This window comes from Anolis sagrei, chromosome 2, assembly GCF_037176765.1.
Source record: "Anolis sagrei isolate rAnoSag1 chromosome 2, rAnoSag1.mat, whole genome shotgun sequence".
NCBI lineage: Eukaryota > Metazoa > Chordata > Lepidosauria > Squamata > Dactyloidae > Anolis > Anolis sagrei.
Window position 1 is genome coordinate 281,142,666 of NC_090022.1, and position 19,145 is coordinate 281,161,810.

Consider the following 19,145-nt stretch of genomic DNA (forward strand, 5'->3'; position numbering starts at 1 on the left):
GATGCAGTACATTGATGATTGAGCTGATCCTGCATGGCTTATCTTTTAATTTTAATTTTATGTATATATTTACTTAAAATTTATTGACACATTTTGCTTATTAGGGTTACACGTCGTTTTGGAATGATTGCATTTCCTCTGGGCTCCGTGGATGTATGTTAATTGAATTGGCACTGAGAGGGCGTCTTCAGCTGGAGGCATTTGGAATGAGACGCAAAAGCCTGCTAACTAGAAAGGTAAGAAGCAGAAGGTAGAATAGCGTGTGTGTTGTTCACGCAGTGTGTGACACAGGATGTCTCTTATAATTTGGTGACTCATACCAACTATTATGATCTTTAATCTTATTGAAAAAAATGCAAAAAGAAAAATAATTTAGAATTATAAGATGTGAAGGGTGTATACATTTTTGGAGGATACCCTGCACAGGTTTAGCTCTTTCTAATACACTGTGTATACCCATTTTAGCATTTGTCAAGAGTTTAATAGAATGCTAGTATGAATAATTTAAGTTCCTTAAGTAAACATGTGGGCAATGTTGTAAAAGATTTCTGCTTTTGGTGTTTGTTAATCCAATGCCTAGCTGAGCAGTAACTCAATGGTTTTTGGGTTGTTTTTTGTTTTGTTTTGTTTTTTTTACTCTGTGGTTGATGGTGTTGGCATTATATCAAGGTAGCCTTTTTCTTAGAAGTTTTTGTGAGGGGAAAATACTTCATTTTCTATTCCAAATTTACTTGCATGGGCAGTTTTCCTTTGTCAATATTATCTTTTACTCACCTACTTAAAAAGAAAGTCTGAAAAGTTTCCATTCTCTGTTCAGAATTGAGTCTTTGTGTAAGCAGTTATTACTTTTGTACAGCTTGCTAGATTTAGTTATGAATACTTTGAAATAGATATCTTACCATGTTCAAAAAGCTTCCAAGATTTTTTTTTGTTTATTAGAAACATCTCCTGAAATACCCATGTTATAACTGCTTACGTTAGAATACTTTAGGTATTTTAAAGGTAAATATGGAATATGTGAATATGCAAAAAATTGCATATTTTATGAATTTGTAGTATATTTTAAAATAAGGCTCAAATTAAGTAGAATCTGGATGATGGGAAAATAATGTCTCCCACATTCTGGTTTTTGAGATATAATTTTTGTGGACACAGCCCACAAGTACTTTTAGAATTTACAGTTATTCTCCAGATTTTCAAAGGTTTATGATTCCATGGATTGAGTATACCCTGATAATATTTCACACCTTGTGTAAACACTGTCTGATTGATTTACAGCACAAGAGCAGGCACCCTGTAATCCTGCTGTTCCACTGAATCTAGGTTCCACCGGATCTCTTGATGGAGATATGTATGAGCTGTCTTTCCCCCTTAATTGTGATCATACTGAGTTATTTCAATACTAGCTCAGAGGTGAATATTTTCACCATTCTGCACTCTAGGTCATCAATTGAAATGACCAGAACAGTTAAACCATATTGTATAGTCTTGAAAAAGAACAGCTAAATTTTTGGAATGAATTATTTTTTCTTGCTCTCTCTTAAAGGGAGAGTCCTTATTGGGTAGAATCAAAGAAACAATGACAGCTTGGAGGGGATAGCATGAAGGGTCAAGGTGTGTAGTTAACAAATAAAACAATTTTTGTCAGCTGTGGAACTACTCCACATGACTCAAAGCCCTCTGCTACAGACCCGTCAATAAATAGGAGGTCCTGTAGTCTATATTTCAGAGGAAGGAACTGGCAATACTACTTCTGAGGATTCATTGCCTAAGAGAATCCTATGAAATTCATGGGGTTGCTATAATTCAACAGGCAATTTGAAAGGACACACACATAGCCACTGGCACCCAAGAAGGGTGACTAATTTAAATACTGTATTTTGCCATTTGTGTATTGTTTATGAACAGAAATTTCAGACATCCATCTACCCAGCAAGTATTAATACATGCACATACAATATGAATGCATTTTTAATTGAGCTGGCCAGCAAGAGGTCTAAATGCAAAAAGAGCAATTTCCTACATCTTGGACAGAATCACCTTAATATTAGAATTGCATTTACTTTTTATCCACTGTGGGGTTTGAAGGATTTCTGAAAACAATCACTAACATATCAGTATCCTTTTAATAAAAAGGGTCACTGTGAAACAAATAGAATTTTGTATTATTCTTTTTAAGAATTTCAGTGCCAGATTTGATGTTCTGTCAGTGAAAATACCTTTCTACAGGGCGAGGCAGCATAACTTCCTTTTTAAAAATACGCACCATTCAGTCGGTTGAAGACGTAGCAGAGTGCTAGTGGTGTCGTTCGAGAGGCGGGAGTATAAAGTTTTGTCCTGACACAGTTCAGTTGCCATCATGCGTTTGAACAGTGAAAGGTGTGCTTTTGTCATTGAGGCCTACTTTTCAAGCAGATTTAGAGTGGCTGGTCCACTTGCGATTTTTTCTATGGTTTTTTTTTTAAATCCCGTGTTTATGTGAACCGTCCAAGGACCCTACAAGATTTGAAGACCAACATTCAGGAAGAAATTGCCAACATAATGCCTGCTATGCTGGCAAGAGTCATGACAAATGCCAGAAATCGGTTTACTCAGTGTATGGAGAATAGAGAATGGGCGATGTCACCTACCTAATTTGATCTTCAAAACTACGTAAAACAAAACTTTACAAACATTATATATAAAAAAATTCTGATTCATACAATGGGTTTTATTAAGTTTTGAAAAAAGGAAGTTATGCTGCTTCACTCTGTATCTACAGAAAATTATTCCTCTGGCACAGGAGTGGGAATCAGGAAGCCCTCCAGGTCTTTGTTGGATTGCATCTCCCAGCATTCCCCACCATTGACTGTTGGCTAGTGTACCCAAAGACATCTGGAAGGCCATATGATTCTCATCCCCAATTCAAGAGAAATATCCCACCATGAGAAGGAAAAAGCAACTTTCATCCATTCTTTCTTCACCCTGCAATAACATGGGCCCTCCAAAAATCTGCTCCAGAACGATTTCATATTACATTGGTAAAATTCACCTTGTTCTGTAGGTAGGAATGATATTTGGACCTAGCTCATTGAATTTAATTTAATGACAAATAGTGAAGTTGTTAATATACTATGACAGCTTTGTCTACTGTAGTAGAAACGACAATTTGACCTACATGGTGTATACAACCAACCAGAAATATTTAATAACTCTTTAATATTGTTTGTCTTCCCCAATAATTTTAAGATTTGATAGCTTTCTTTTACTCGGGAATTGAAGTTTTGTCTCTTTTGTAGGAAGTCTATACTTTTTGTGCATTCTCTCATTTTGATGTAATGTTAGGATCTTAATAATTATAACATGTCTATTAAATTTAGTCCAGTGTTTGTTCCACATGTTCCTGCTTCTCTACAGTCATCATCTAGTTACAGAGTCTAGAAAAAGATAGAAAGCAGTGCTAATTTTCTTATTAGAGATATTTACGTTTTTTAAAAAATTCCTTGCCACATGAAATAGGATCGTGAATTGAATGTGAAATTTAACAGGCACACAGGAGATGCATCAAAACTGGTTTCTGCTAGTGAAATTCAGTGATATAATGGATGTTACAGTGTGCTATTTATTGTTGTGATTATTGTATTAGTTTTTGTTGCTGGCTTTCGAGATATTCCTCTTCTGAGGTCCATGGCCTACTTCCTTGATTTACCTATTCTTCTCTCCAGCCCAGGTGTGGGAGTCATTCAGCTATCCAGAAGTTGTTACAGTGTAACTTTTGCCATTCTTCGCCATAACAATGCTGATTAGAATTGGTGGGACATTCAGTCCAACAACATCCAAAAGCCTACAGGATTTCCACTCCTGCTCTAACTTTTCTTCATTAACTGCACTAACATCTTAACATTATTCTAATGGAGATGAGCAACCTCAGCAGATTAAAGCGTAGTTCACATTTCCAAACTTGAATTGGACAGCAAAAGTGTGGAAAACTCTTCAAAACAAAATGTCATTTCTGTGGTTGGCTACTTGAATTTGGAGATGCAGTATTGAGGTGATTGGGAGGCTTAAAAACAGTTACGGATGCTATGTGTTGCCAATTCTCATTCTAGTGACTTCAGTTTGTCCTTCTTGCACTGAATCTCATACCCATATTTCTAGCTTCTCTAATCATCCTTTCAGTTGGTTTTTGACCCTCTAGCAGTTCTTTCTGTATGTCCTGCTTTTTATTTTATGTCAAAGGCATTGCATAAATCAAAATGTTGCAAAGCAGTGCTTTTGGGTTGGAAAGATTAGCCGTTTACAAGAAACTTTGTCCAGAGGAGAGCCTTCTAGGAGGCTCTTTCCATGTTTCCCATGTCCTGCTGATATGTTACATCAAACAGAGAAAGCTGGAAGGCTCACTACACCCCACCCCAATCCATTTGTCACTACTGCAGATACTACTGTCTTCCTTCTAGCAAAGAGCACTGTGGCATTTCTATCTGGAATTAAGGGAAGGGATCATTCTGTATTCTCTTTCCACAGACGAGCAGTTGCCAATTTGTGGATACTCCCTTAGAAAGCTGTATATTCACTTATTCTCATCTAGCACCACCTCCTGCCATTTGTTTCCCTCTCTCCTAATTTTTATTATTGCTCACTTTTCCTCCTCTTTTCTTTCTGATGATTTATTAAATCACACAATATTTTTTTCCTGGTCATCCTTTTCCTATGTCTCTTCATTGATAGTATTGCTTTTCTGTGGCTACTTCAAATGCTAACATTTATATTCAAAAACATATTTACTCTGGACTGTATTTGGAATTAATGTGATTTATTGATTGCACTGAGAGCCAGTGTGGGGTTTGACTAAAACTCTGGTGATTATGCTTCAGTTCATGCTCAGCTGTGGAAACCCATTGGGTAACCTTGGAACATGTCTTACTTCTCAAACTCAGGAGAAGGCAAAGGCAAACAATCTATGAACAAATCTTGCCAAGAAAACCCCATGATAGATTTTCTTTGGAGTCCCCTGACTCAAAGACATACAACAGTAAGAAAAACAACAGGTTGCACTGGGAGTTGTAGTCTAAATAATAATAATAAATGTTCCCTTGATTGGTCATGCTGGCTCACGATGCAATTAGAAAAAGAACATGATTAATTCACAGCATTGTTTATCATGAACACACTTTTTTACCTTCATAGCTAAATAAATAAGGAGACAAATATGCAGGAGATAGATTGGAATATTTCTTTCTTAGCTTTCATGAATGAGGTAATGCACACGATCCCTTCATCTTTTTTGTTGTATATTTTCATTGTGTTAAGAGTCGAGGGACATTTTTTTACAATGTGGTGTAGAATTATGACAATGGCCCCAAAAGGGAAAATATTTCAACATTAAATTTTGAGGTTAAACATAGACACACTTTTAATATCCTTGGTATTTAAAAACGCAAACGCAAAATTTGATGTGCCGGAGTAAACTTCTGCAATTCCCTTCAGGTAATCTGCAAATCAGATGCTCCTACAGGAGATGTTCTACTTGATGAAGCTCTGAAGCACATTAAAGAAACACAACCTCCAGAAACAGTGCAGAACTGGATAGAACTGCTTAGTGGTAAGATAATTCTATAAAAAAATCAGTATCTTTCAGTTCTTAACAAACTGTTTTGAACTGTCATGTGTGTCTGTTTTTAAGGGTAATTTTTCTAGTTTAGAAAATGACATATCCTTACTTGTGTGATGCCATCTTTCCTTATGATATGAAATATCTTTAGATACTCTAAAGGTTGGTTTTAAAACTATTACTGTGATGGTAGGAAGTGGTTAACCACCAGTCTGAGATCCTGTGATATATGGCAGGATATCAATATTTAAATGGATGAATTGCACTCTCAAAAGTACACCCATCAATAACATGTATTACTTACAGTGGACGTGTATGGAGGTGGGTGGAGTTACTTTGGCTTGCTTCTGATGTTGTTCACCTGCAAAGGGCTCCTCAAATCCCTTCTGTTCATTCATGGAGGTATCCTTATGATGATTTGCCTGTACTTTTCATCTGTTCAAATTTTAGCTACTTTTTCAGTCTCTGCTCTTTCATGCATGCCAACTGACCCTTGAAGCAGTGACTTAACAAACCTAGTCTTTCCAAGTTTGAAAGAGTAACAAGCTAGAAGTAGAAGGGATTGATGACTAAATTTCCTCTCAAATTCTATGATGTTATGGAATTCAACAAAATGTATATTCATAGCTCACTTATGAGAACCAGGGTGGTACAAAGGAGTAAGTGTTCGATGAAGACTATGAGATTAGGGTTTGAATTGCTGTCCAGCCATGGAAACTTACTGAATTATCTTGGGCAAATCACACACTCTCAGCTCTAGGGCAATGGCATATCATCTCTGAATTGCCAAGGAAACACTTATGAGTTTCCATAAATCCGAATTTACTTGGAAGCCAGAGACCACTTGATGTAACAGCATTAGTTGACTTAATAGAGTTTGGATATTCAAATTACCAGTTGTTATGGTACTTTTCAAAAAGGCAAGATGATGTGTTATCAGTTGATACTTAAGAATATAGAGTCTGCTTATTGCAAAGCCAAGATCTGAAACAGTATCAGATTGCATCAATAACTCAACTTTGTCTTTCTTTCCTCTGGATAGCTATCAGAAATGTAGCATAAACAAGTAGGCTAGATATTGAAAATGTCAGAACTGTTTTCACCAACTGAAAAACTGAGTTATTACAGAAGAACAACTGGATAGAAATTCTTGTGGTAATAACATATTTTTGAAGTGCACATAGTATTGCTGACTTAAGACTTCCAGACCAGGACTGACTAGATATCCACATCTCTTGAAATATTATTCTTTTTATTTCTTTAGTTTTTGCTATTAAAAGATGTGTTTCTCAGCAGAGAAGGGACTAATTTCCTATGCATAGGGGGGAAAGATGTCGGGATGTTAGTCCCCTATAAATAAAAAGATATTAATTATAAACATGCCCAAGGAAATTCAATTTGATCTAAAAGTAATGTCCAATTTATCAATTTATACATTAATTTATTCTTATAATCAATAAAAACTAAAATAATTGTCCACATTACAGTTATCATTATTTGGCAGACTAGCACTCGTCAAAGCTCACATTTTTCCCAAATTTCTTTTAATTTTTCAAGCCACCCCTATGTCAATATGAAAGGCAAAATTTTCAAACTGGCAAAATTTCTTGGAGAATTTCATAGCTAGAGAGAAATTCTTAAGATTTATTATTACCGTATTTCATCCAAAATTAGTCTTACAGTAATTTTTGCTCTAAAAGACGCATTAGGGCTTATTTTCAGGGGTTGTCTTATTTTTTTTATGTACAATAATCTACATGAATTCCTGTACAATGATCAAAATCTATTCAATATAGTCATGTCGTCATCTTCTGGAACATCATCATAACGCTCCAACCCCCAAATACTGGCCTGAATTTCTTGTGACTCCATTTCTTGTAGAACAATTGGCCCCAATCTCTCATGACCAGCAACAGAGCTCTCCTTAAGGGAGAAGGGCCATCCTTCTTGACCTTGTTGCCTGCTTGTAGTGCATTGGCAATACAGCTGTCAGTGATTTTATCTCGTGAATTCTTCCCCCAAGTCATGATCTCTTGCAGGCTAGACTTCACAAAGTTTCCACACTGACTTCTCTCCATTGTATAATCATTGATTTCCATGCACAAATTGTACTTGAATGGCTTGTTTATTACAGTATCAAGAGTCTGGAGATAGGCAGTCATTATTCGATCTATTCTTCTTTCTGCAAGGAAGTTCTTTATGTCTTCAGTGCATTGAGTGCTGGCTGAATCCCAGACCAGCAGACATCTTTGACAACCTCACAAAGCAAGTGGTAGCATTAAATCAACCCATTTTCTGCTTACGTTTACCAGGCTTCTTTGGTTTCAAGAACACATTCAATCTTATATTTTTTGCCCTTAGTGATGATTAGAGGTAGTGCTTTCTTTCCATCCAGATAAATTGCCAAAATACAGGCAACACATGTACTTTTGTAATGTAGAGTGTAGAATGTAAATTGACAAGGTGCCACTCTGATCAATTGTAATTTGAGATCCTTGGCCCATAAACACTGGAGTTTCATCTATAGCAATCATTTTGGAGAGTTCAAATAAGTCAATTCTATCAATAAAGGACTTGAATGCAAGTGCACGTTTAATAATTCCAGTATCTTCCAGCTTGAACGGTGTTGTCCATCTTCTTAGAGACAGTCCATATCGCTGAAGGAAGCCATCCAGCCAGTGTTCTGGTGCTGTGAATTCTTCTGGGAACGTTTCTAACTGTGATGCCATTGCAAAGGGCAAATGCTTGACTATCAGCCCTGCACACAGTGAAGCTTTAACTTGCCAATCTGTTCACAGATGATGTATTCCAGCTCAGGAAATAATTATTCCTTTCTCGTACTCAATGGAATAGTTCTTTCTTTTTGCACTCATCTTGACAGGGGGTCAAAATATTATTCCCTTGAAATCTACCATTAAATCAAGTGTGAATTGAAGGCTTACAAGACAGGAGTGGCAATAAAATAAAATGGTGACAATTAAGAATGGTGGCCCACACAAAAGTGATTAAAAATTGCAGACAGCAAAATTTAAACAAACTTTTATTTATTTCACATGAATGCATTAAGTAAATGGAAAAATGTAAAATGGAAATATCCTGGTTCTCACTGAAGCAACAACTTTATATTCAGGCTGGAACATTTTAAACATTTTAAATAGGAGATCACATGCTTCTCCCATATTTCCTCTACATTGCCCCCCCCCCCTTTTTCCCCTCATATGAAACAATATCACAGGGGAAAGATTTATTTGCTGCCCCCTTTCCTGATATGCTAGTTTTCTCTGTGTAAGGATTTTTAAAATATATATATTGGTATAGAAGAAGATTAAGTTGTATGACCTAGTCTTAAGTGGCTCAGGCCTTTTATAAATTTGTCTCTTTTGTTTTGTGCTATGCTTCTTAGCATGCTGAATACACCAAGGATGGAAAATGCTGAAGATTATAGGCATCCCTTGCATATTTGTTGGGTTAGAGGCAAGAGAACTGTCAAAAAGTGAAAATGGTTGAAATGCAGAATATGCACACACACACACACATGAAATCCAGTCTTACGAATATTGTATACTGTAATTATTACCATATATGTAATTTATTTTCTATATTTTATTATTTTGCATTGTATTATATTACTGTTTGTAAACACAAATACTGTACAGTACTGTATAAGAGACGTACCACTTCCAATCTAACATACTTCAGGTTGAAGCAAAAAGATGGTGCTGAATCAACAGAGAGGGGGGAAAGCAGTGTATGTTTGCAAAATGAGCACGCAAATGATGTTGAAAGGGTGGACCATGCATCAAATATATGGATTCTGGGTATAATTCAGGACAGTTGAAAGAGTTAGTCATGAAAACTCAGGGGATGGCTGTATTTGCCTTTCAGATTTAATTTGCTGTCTGCCCTGGTCTTACTTTATGCCATTAATTTTGACATAGTTCAGGCTCAGATTGGGACTGATACTTGTAACTGCAATAGGGTAACAACCATATTCCTTTACAACAAATTGACACTTTTTCAGGAGTTTGGCTAATTGAAATCTATCTTAAAAACAAGCAGGATGACATTTGATAAAGTATACATTTTATGCCCCATTTTTGGCATCATAAGAAGGTGAGTCATGTGAATTTTTTATTCATATCCTGAGCTGACTCAAATTTCTGAAAATTGTATAACATATTCTGAACCACTTATTTTTAGAATTTCTTGTAGTTAGTAAGTTTGGACACAAGGTGTCACCATGCTACTGAAAAAAGACAACAGGGATACAAAATGTTCAATGAAGGAGCAAAGGTTTTCTCCCATTAGCTGCTCATTTCAGATAGCTTTTAAGAGCATAAATTATGTGGAAAGGCTGTCAATTTCTTTCCAACAACTGACATTTTTGTTGATTGGTAAATACGATTTTATTAACAGAACAACCTTTCGTACTTTTCTCCACCAACATTTACTATAAGAGTCCGCCAGTAAGTTTGGTGGGTTTTATAAATAGCAGCTGTTGATTTTTCATTCTAAAAGGTTACCACATTTTGCTCTGTCCATAGCTGCTGATAGATCCAGAATGATAATGTCATTTTTAGTATTGGGACTAGGACTTTAGAAGACAAAGCTTTAAATCCCCACTCAGCCATGGAAACCCATTGAGTATCATTGGGCACACATCTCAGCCTACGAGAAGAGCAATGGGAGACTCTTATGAAGAAATCTTGCCTATATTTACCAAAGGGTCTCCATAGGTCTGAGTTGACTTCAAGGTACATAAGAACAACAAATAGCCATTTATAGAGAAAGCAAGCGTGGGAAGCTATACAGATATTTTTCCTTGTTGTTAGAAGATGTGCAGGATTTCTCATTCTACTGAAATTATATTGAAAATTGCATTTCAACTTTACCTTTGGAATATTTTTGAAGTTTACTTGGAGAGATGTTCAGGGAATTACCATATTTTAAAGAAATCTGCCAGCATGGCACTCCCTGTCTAGAGTATTTTTGTGTAGATGGTCATTAAAGGACATCTTTCTTCTATATCAGAAGTGACAATGACTTCTATATCCTTACCATGCATTAATACAGCAGTGTGTTCATTCTATTGCTGTATTAATGCATGGTATTCTGTTTCATTTTCCCCTTGTAATTATCAAAATATCAGCCATTCTGGGGACTTTTTTATTGTTTTGTCTTTTTCTTTTTTAGGTGAGACGTGGAATCCCTTAAAATTGCACTACCAGCTAAGAAATGTACGTGAACGGTTAGCTAAAAACCTAGTGGAAAAAGGGGTTTTGACTACAGAGAAACAGAACTTTCTCCTCTTTGACATGACCACGCACCCTCTCACCAACAACAACATTAAGCAGCGCCTCATCAAGAAAGTTCAAGAAGCCGTTCTTGACAGATGGGTGAATGACCCCCACCGCATGGACAAGCGCTTGCTGGCTCTCATTTATTTAGCCCATGCCTCCGATGTCCTTGAGAACGCTTTTGCCCCCCTTTTGGATGAGCAGTATGACCTAGCCACAAAGAGGGTACGGCAGCTCCTGGATTTAGATCCTGAGGTCGAATGTATGAAGGCCAATACAAACGAGGTCCTGTGGGCTGTGGTAGCAGCCTTCACAAAATAACTGCAATCAAATTGCTCAAGTGTTCTTTTCTCCCATTTCATGTAAATCAGTTTATCTTCAATTGACGATCCATGTTTTTGTCATCTGTACCTCTTCTCATATGATGAAAATCTGCTCTTGTTCATGGGAATGGTAGGTGATGTGTTCTGTTTTTTCGTGTATGTGTGTCTGCTGAAGGATTTGGCTGGTATAAGAGAGTTTCCTGTTCTTAAACATGCTCAACTGTCCCATTGGCACTCTGTTTCTTATCATGTTTAAGTTACTTTATCTGAAATTGTATTGTACTCCTCTTTCTTCCACCAGAATAGTTTCATGCAGAAAGCATCTCCTAGGAGAGAAGAAGCACCTGGTTTCTAGTTGATCCAGCTGTGTGATCTGCCTCAGCACTGTGTGGCAGCACAATTGGGGCCCAAATCATGAAAGCATCTTTAAATCATCAAAAGTAGTTCTGGAGAAGCCTCAAAGAACAGTTTGACAGGCTCTGTTAAATCACCAAGCATTTGAAGCAGAAAGTTATTAAAATGGAGCAGAGAGTAGCACAATAGCAGCACCTGGTAGGCCGTGCTCTTTCTTTCTAGATATTGGTTTGGAAGTACTTAAACATAAAAAAAAATAGAAATAACACCCGATTCATTTAAAAAATACTTTTGTCATTTCATGCATTGTGCTAGTTGTGTTAAATCCTTGCTGTCTATTTGTTTTCATTTTTTTAAAAGAAATAGCTCTGAATCCTAAGGTCCAGTTGTTTCACAAAGTTGTTTCAGGATGGGATACATTCCAGTGTAGTTGTACATGGTAAGATTTGTGTAATCAGCGTACAAATACATCTCACTAATTTTAGTAAATTTCCAAATTTGAACTAATTGTACACCTAGTGGCCCATTATTTACTTCCGGCCACTTTCTCTTAGTGGTAAGATGGGCCTCCTATAAAATAAGTGTGTAAGTGTGTGTGCGTGACACCTCTCTTATCTTGTGTCTCTGGGGTGCGCCTTTCAGGTGCAATCTGCCCATGCATTGCCTTTATAAAATGTGTTGTATGATGAGACCATTTTATCATTGCTCCTTTATTTTCCTTTGGAAGAGTACAGTTCTTGTACCAGTACAATTCTTGGGTGCAGTTTTCAATTTTTGTATACAAGTTATTATTGTGTCTCATGTCATTAATCTACCTAACACTTCAGAAAACAACAGGAGTTGTCCACCTTAGCAAGTGTTGCATGTAAATTGTTGGCAGGTGATGACTACAGTTCAGCCAATTAAGACTTCTGTAGTAGGAAGCTCTACTATGTTTTAATTTTTATATACAATTATGCTGATTAGCACATTATTGTAAAATATATAAACCAGCTTTTTAAAGATTATTACCTCTTTTACCATTGCTTGTTCTGGCTTCATTCACAATGTAAATATTATGTATCGAACAAATTAAAGACTGCCTTTTTTCTCTTTTTTGTTTTCAAATAACAGAACACACTAATAGTGGGGCCGGTGTCTAGAAATGTTGGGTTAACACTGAAAGCGGAAAATGCTAAATGACATATATAACTGTAGCTGAAAGTTAAAGGGATCCCCAACCTGTATACTAGCTTTTTACCTACAGTAAATAAACTATGATCTTGAAAGTGCCTGAAACAGAGCAAGCATGTGCTTTTGTGCTTTGTGTTCCTCACTCTAAAGACCACCATCATATATGAATGAGAGAACAGCAAATTCTGATCAGTGTACTTGAGAAATGATTCTCTCATAACTGGGATAACATAATGTTGTGAATAGTATGATACTTGCTTATATTTGGAACAGTCTCTTCTTTGTGAAGAGAGGGGAGGAAACAAAATATTTGCTCTTGATCTGACTTGTTGAGCCCTCTCTGATTTTGTTGTGCGAAGGAGAGAATTTAAAGGGATGGCATGGGCTAATTTAACCAGTTGGAACATGAGTTCTCATGCTTTCATACATACTGGAGCATAGAAAGTTAGACTGTATGGGCCTTCCTTTTAGGGAATGAATACATCAGTCCTATCTAGAATGTTTTCTTCTCTTCTATATTCAATCTTGTTTGGAGAGTGTGTTTGGAAGACTCTGACAAAAAGATGAAGGATATGTGAATCCTCCAGGTATTTTTAAAATATTAAGCTTTTGGCTGCGCTGGTTAGGGCTAATGGGAATTGTCGTTTCAGAACTTGGAAGGAGCCACTTTTTCTAACATCTTGTACTCTTGATTTAAGAAAATGTATGTTTGATTCAGCTTCACCTAGTTTTAGATGTACAGTTTTGTTTGGCTATTGGTTTATTTAAAGTATTTATATCCTGCTTTTCAGTTCTAAAGGATATCAGGAATGCTTAAAAATAGTTAATTTGACAGTTCCCTGCTCTCAGATTTCATGAGATACACACATGAGGAAAAGGGAATGGCAGCAGAGGAAAGTACTTCTCCCTCTTTGATGCTGTAACAGTAACAGTTGAGATGGAGGGAAGGTATTCTTCTGCTGCCAGAATTCTGCCACAGCTGTGGCAGTCAGGATGGATTTTAAGCTCTCATTCTTGAGCTCTCACTTTGGACAAAATATTGTTTCAGACAGAATGCCAGGCTGGTGATAATAAGCATGTTAATGGCTCTTTTAAAAAATATTACATGTATTCTAGACTTACTAGTACAACATTACATATTTTGTACACTTCTCATTTCAACCACTCGTTTACTATACAGTCGCTAGATCAGAACTTTCCAAACTTGTCATGTTGGTCACACGTTTTTTAGACATACATTCTTTCGTGACACAGTCATTCAGTTTTTTTTGGCAAACCAGAGGTTAAACCAACCTCTTATAAGAGTTTCACACTGTATATAAGTTTCATGTAATCTTTACTATATAAATGAGATTTAGATTTTTTTTCCTTTACACTTCTTACGTACTACAGCTGATTCTTCTGTAGTTTCTTCCAGAGCCGTTTCATGTGGTTCATCACAAACATCATTGTGAACAGATTTTCTTTTCTTAATTAGAAATGTATCCATTTACTGGAACTCAGTTATAAACGTTTAATAGTACCTACACTTGAAAAACATTAATAATCAACTTCTGTAGTGATTTAACCTCTATGGAGGTTTTTAAACAGAGGCTGGATGGCCATCTGAGAGTTCTTTATATTCCTGCCTGGCTGGTTGTACTAGATGCTCTTTGGGGGTTTCTTCCAACCCTAGTGAAGTTTAGACTGCCTGGGAGTCCAGTAGAGTCTCTGCTGGAGGTTTTTGAACTGAGGCTAGATGGCTGTCTGTTGAGGGGGCTTTGACTGTGTCTTCCTAAAGGGGTTAGGCTGGGTGGGTACCCCTTTGAGGGTCTCTTCTTCCACCTCACTCTCCTCCTCCTGGTGTGGCTGCTGCCACTGTTTGGACGGCCTTCATTAGGGGTGAGGCAGAGAGCTGAGGATGACGAGAAGTAGGATCGTGGGGCTTTGGACTTGGCGTGGCTAACACCCTCCCTCATCAGGCAGCCTTTGTTTATGAGGGCAGGAGCAGGGGTGGGCAGCATTTTCTATGCGACACACCTGCGGAATACAAGCAACACTTTAATGTATTGCGACACACAGTTTAGAAAACTCTGCTCCAGGTGTTTCTCCAAATAATAGCCCCGATCAACATAATATGCCATGGGTTTTTAGGATGCAATGCTAAGCCATAGCTTTTCCAACTATATTTTCAGATCCTGTTTGTAAGTCATACATTATAATTTGTTAATTACTGTTTATTTAGACATTATAACAAACCATTGTTTTGCATTACGTATGAAGAACCATGTTAAAGCTATGTGAACTATTTGTGCCAAAGGAATGCTATCATGGAGTGGAAAATGTGTTTCATGACAAGTTACCCACACTGATATCTGAAAGCTCTTCTGGCTTCTTCTAATCTTGCAGCAATTAGCATACATGATGTTCATGTGTTAATGGTAATCTGTGAAACCATGAAGGAAAAAGTCTTATCCTTCCTTAAAATAGCAAATATCTGAGAAAAGTGCTGCGTTTTACATTAAGACACCAACTTTTATCATTACTAATGTCATAGCAGCCATGTACCTTGTTCTGGTAAGATAACTGAAGGATTTATTTGGAAAACATTTTTCAGAGAGAAATGAAAGCTACGAAATAGATACAGGAGTCATTGCTTCTAGTTGTTTTTCATACTGTGGACAAGACTTGGAGGAAAGTTTGGAAGTGTGTTATAATACCCTAAAGTAATAATACATTACTTCCAAGCTCTACGAATGCAACATAAAATGCATAGCTGCAAGTATCAGGTACATGAGACACCATCATTCCATTATTGATGTAACTAAAAAATGGAAACCATGATTTCACAGTGTCAGTAGTTTTTAAAACCATGATTGCAGCAAGGAGGAAATACTTTTGAGAAGAAGATTGGTATTTTTTCTCCTTAGTAGAACCTTTCTTTTACCATGACCACCTCCCTTTCATTGAATAGATTGTTTAGATGCCTTCTTAGATATTTTAAAACTGTAGCATTGATGCTTCATTTAAATCCTTTTACCTACTCATTGGTCATTGTTTCTTCCCTTAACTTTTTCTGAACTTTTGGTTACAAGCAGATGTTTAAAGGCATTGGCATTATTAAAAATGAATGGTTGTACATATATTACCCACCTTTTTCAATGGGACAGCCAACAATTCTTTTGGAGGTTGTAAGCTGAATAATAGCCATCCCAATATCCTAAAACCACTAGGTTCTATCTCAGTGGTTCTCAAACTGTCGGTCCCCAGGTGTTTTGGCCTACAACTCCCAGGAATCCCAGTCAGTTTACCAGCTGTTAGGATTTCTGGGAGTTCTATCCAAAAACATCTGGAGACCCCAGATTGAGAACCATTGTTCTACCTGATCTTGAAAACTAAACAGAGTTGGCCCTGGCTAGTACTTGGATGTGAGACCATCAGTGAATATCAGGTGCTATATTTGAGAGGAAGGAACTGGCAAAACTATCTCTTGAGTGTTCCTTTCCTAAGAAAACCATGTGGAATTTATGAGGTCTTGTGGCACAGTGTGTTAAACCACTGAGCTGCTGAACTTGCTGACTGAAAGGTCGGCGGTTTGAATCTGGAGAATGGGATGAGTTCCCCTGTTAGCCCCAGCTTTTGCCAACCTAGCCATTCGAAAACATGTAAATGTGAGTAGATCAATAGGTACCGCTTCAGCGGGAAGGTAACAATGTTCCATGCAGTCATGCTGCCCACATGACCTTGGAGACGTTTATGGACAATGCCGGCTCTTCAGCTTAGATAAGAAGATGAGCACCTCCCCCCAGAGTCGGACATGACTAGACTTAATGTAAAGGGAAAACCTTTACCTTTACTTGTAAGTCTACAGGTGACTTGAAAACATAAAGGCACGCACCTCACGGATTCTTCATTTATTTCATTTGTTCTTGGCATCCTTCACTCCCATTTTCTCTCCCTCTCTTCCTGCCAAACTTTGTGAAACAACCACTTGTAGATTTTTAAAAGATATGCAAAGGTGTGATGGCAGGGAAAAGTCCTGGCAGTAGGTGTTGACAATATTATCTTCATAAAGACTCCCTGCAAGTTGTTTCCCACATAGTCCTGTGAAATGCCATGCACCAGAAAGCCCTGGCCTTTGTCACAGTTGCTCAGATAAACATCATTTTTTGCATTCATCACATGCCAATTGGTAAAGTAGGTTCAAATACAGCTTGGGGGGGGGGGGGTTGCACATTTATGTTAATGGAGAAAATGGGGGAGTTACACTCTGCAGTGTTATTTTCCAGTGGTCTCTAAGCTCTGCTGTTTGAAAAATGAGTGTGAAGGAGAAGATTAAAACTAAAATGAACTTTGCACCTATCCAGCACGATCCCTTGCCCTTCAGCAAAAGTTCTGCATACTAACAACCCCTCCAGTTTGTGCCAGAAGTAAAAAGTAGGTACATCACAAAAGGTGCTTGCTTAGCACTTCTACATTATCCTGCCAGTGCTATAGCAAGAAGGCATTAGCTCAGCAGTTATAAGGATTACACCCAGACAATTCATGTGAAGTCTCAGAACACTTGAAAGTGTTACACAAATGTTGAGTTTTGCTTTCGCCAGCTATGGGTCAGAGCATAGTCATGTGTTGCAAGAGAATTACTAGTATGCCATATGGCATTACTTTAAAGAACTGTGAGTGCAAAGTTTGCACATACCAAGCGGTGTTTGCTGTGTCTTTGTGTGATTTGTTACATTGGCTGTGACTTTTTCCAGTCTGCTGCTGCTGGGCATGATTGAATTTCCTCATTAGGTATCATTTTGTATCTGCCCAAAGACTGAGGTCTATTGGAGAGAACCCATTCTACTGTGATGCCTACATCCCCTGAGATACACAATAGATGCTAGCACCAAGTAAAAGCATGAACTGAGGCCCCACATTGTGGCTGTAATGCAGACTTTTATGGTAACAGAATTACCATATATACTCATCAATAAATTGACCTCATGTGTAAGTCAAGGATAGTTTGGAGGGGGGGGGGTAATGAATTTTGATATGATCCCTGGATATGTCAGGAGTCAATCATTCTGCAGAGAAACTAAAACACCAGCATCAACTCTAGAAGCCAACTGCCCTTAGTCATCACCATATCCCAACCTAGGCATTCAAAAAAGCCAGAACAAATGTCTTGGCAGGGAGAGGGGGGTCGGTGCTAAGCTCTTGCTTTTCATCACTTGGAGAAAGGGATGGTTCCTTTTTTGACAAGAGTAAAAGTACTTTACTTGCATTGACAAATGGATAAGTTGACCCAGTTTTTGGGGGGTTGAGTTTTGACCAAAATTTCTAGACTTATACATGGGTATTTAAGTTACATCATGCTCTTGGTGGTGCGGTGGGTTAAACCGCTGAGCTGCTGAGCTTGTTCACCAAAAGGTCGCAGGTTCAAATCCGGGGAGCGGCATGAACCTCCGCTGTCAGCCCCAGCTTCTGCCAACCTAGCAGTTTGAAAACATGCAAATGTGATTAGATCAATAGGTACCACTCTGGTGGGAAGGTAATTGTACTCCATGCAGTCATGCTGGCCAGGTGACCTTGGAGATATCTGTGCACAACTCCGACTCTTTGGCTTAGAAATGGAGATGCACGCCACATCCCAGAGTCGGATACAATTGGACTTAATGTCAGGGGAAAACCCTTACCTTTTCTCTGGACACATTATATGATCATGTTAGAGAATTGTGAGACTGTATAATGGGGCATCACACAAAATGTCCCATTGTGCAACAGTGGCTCCGTGCTGCAGGGTAGGGCCAGGCATGGGGTACCCATAACCTTCCATTGCTCTCCATTCTGGATGAGCAGAGCTGTGCAGCTCTTTTCGCTCTCTTTCTTTGTAGTGTCATTGTACAAGGATGGTCCTTTCTGCAGAGTGCCATATTGTTGCATATCATGAGCATTGCACAACTGCCATGCTGCTTATTGTGCAGTGGTCCCACCCACGATAATGCTCCCCGCTTGGAAATATGACTTGTGCAATGGCACAATTCTAATGACATTGTTGGTTTATGGCGGCATAAATTTCCACCAGGATTCTAGCCATGGTTGTGAACCAATTGTCAGTCGTATTAATAGGGTTCTCCCTTTGTGAAGTTAAAGGGTATTTATGTAGTCTTGTTTTATAAAAGTCCCAGTTCATGAATTGAAATGGGGGATGGATACCAAAATCCCTAGATGCTCAAGTCTCATACAATGCCATAGTAAAATTATGTCCTTTATCTAAAATGGCAAAATCAAGGTTTGCTTTTGGAAATATTTTAAAAATGTTTTCAAGCTGTGGAGGCAGAATCCACAGATTCAGATGCCCTACAATACCTTCTTAATTCATAAAAAAAATATCAAATGAGAAATGTGCAACTAGGTTTTATTCCATTTGCAACAGTATGAAGA

At 37.8% G+C, this 19,145-nt stretch overlaps 1 protein-coding gene across 2 annotated transcripts in view; it reads left to right on the forward strand.

Annotated features, from left to right (window-relative positions):
- Positions 1-12,842, forward strand: part of GOLPH3 (golgi phosphoprotein 3) — a 30,048-nt gene extending 17,206 nt beyond the window's left edge. The window contains exons 2-4 of one of the 2 annotated variants that reach the window (XM_060761349.2): positions 105-236; positions 5,467-5,581; positions 10,784-12,842. In XM_060761349.2, coding sequence (XP_060617332.2) covers positions 105-236; positions 5,467-5,581; positions 10,784-11,208 — 672 coding nt within the window. In that variant the 3' untranslated portion in view covers positions 11,209-12,842. The remainder of the gene's footprint in view (positions 1-104; positions 237-5,466; positions 5,582-10,783) is intronic. The other variant, XM_060761350.2, reaches the window with a different exon arrangement.
- The last annotated feature ends 6,303 nt before the right edge of the window (positions 12,843-19,145 follow it).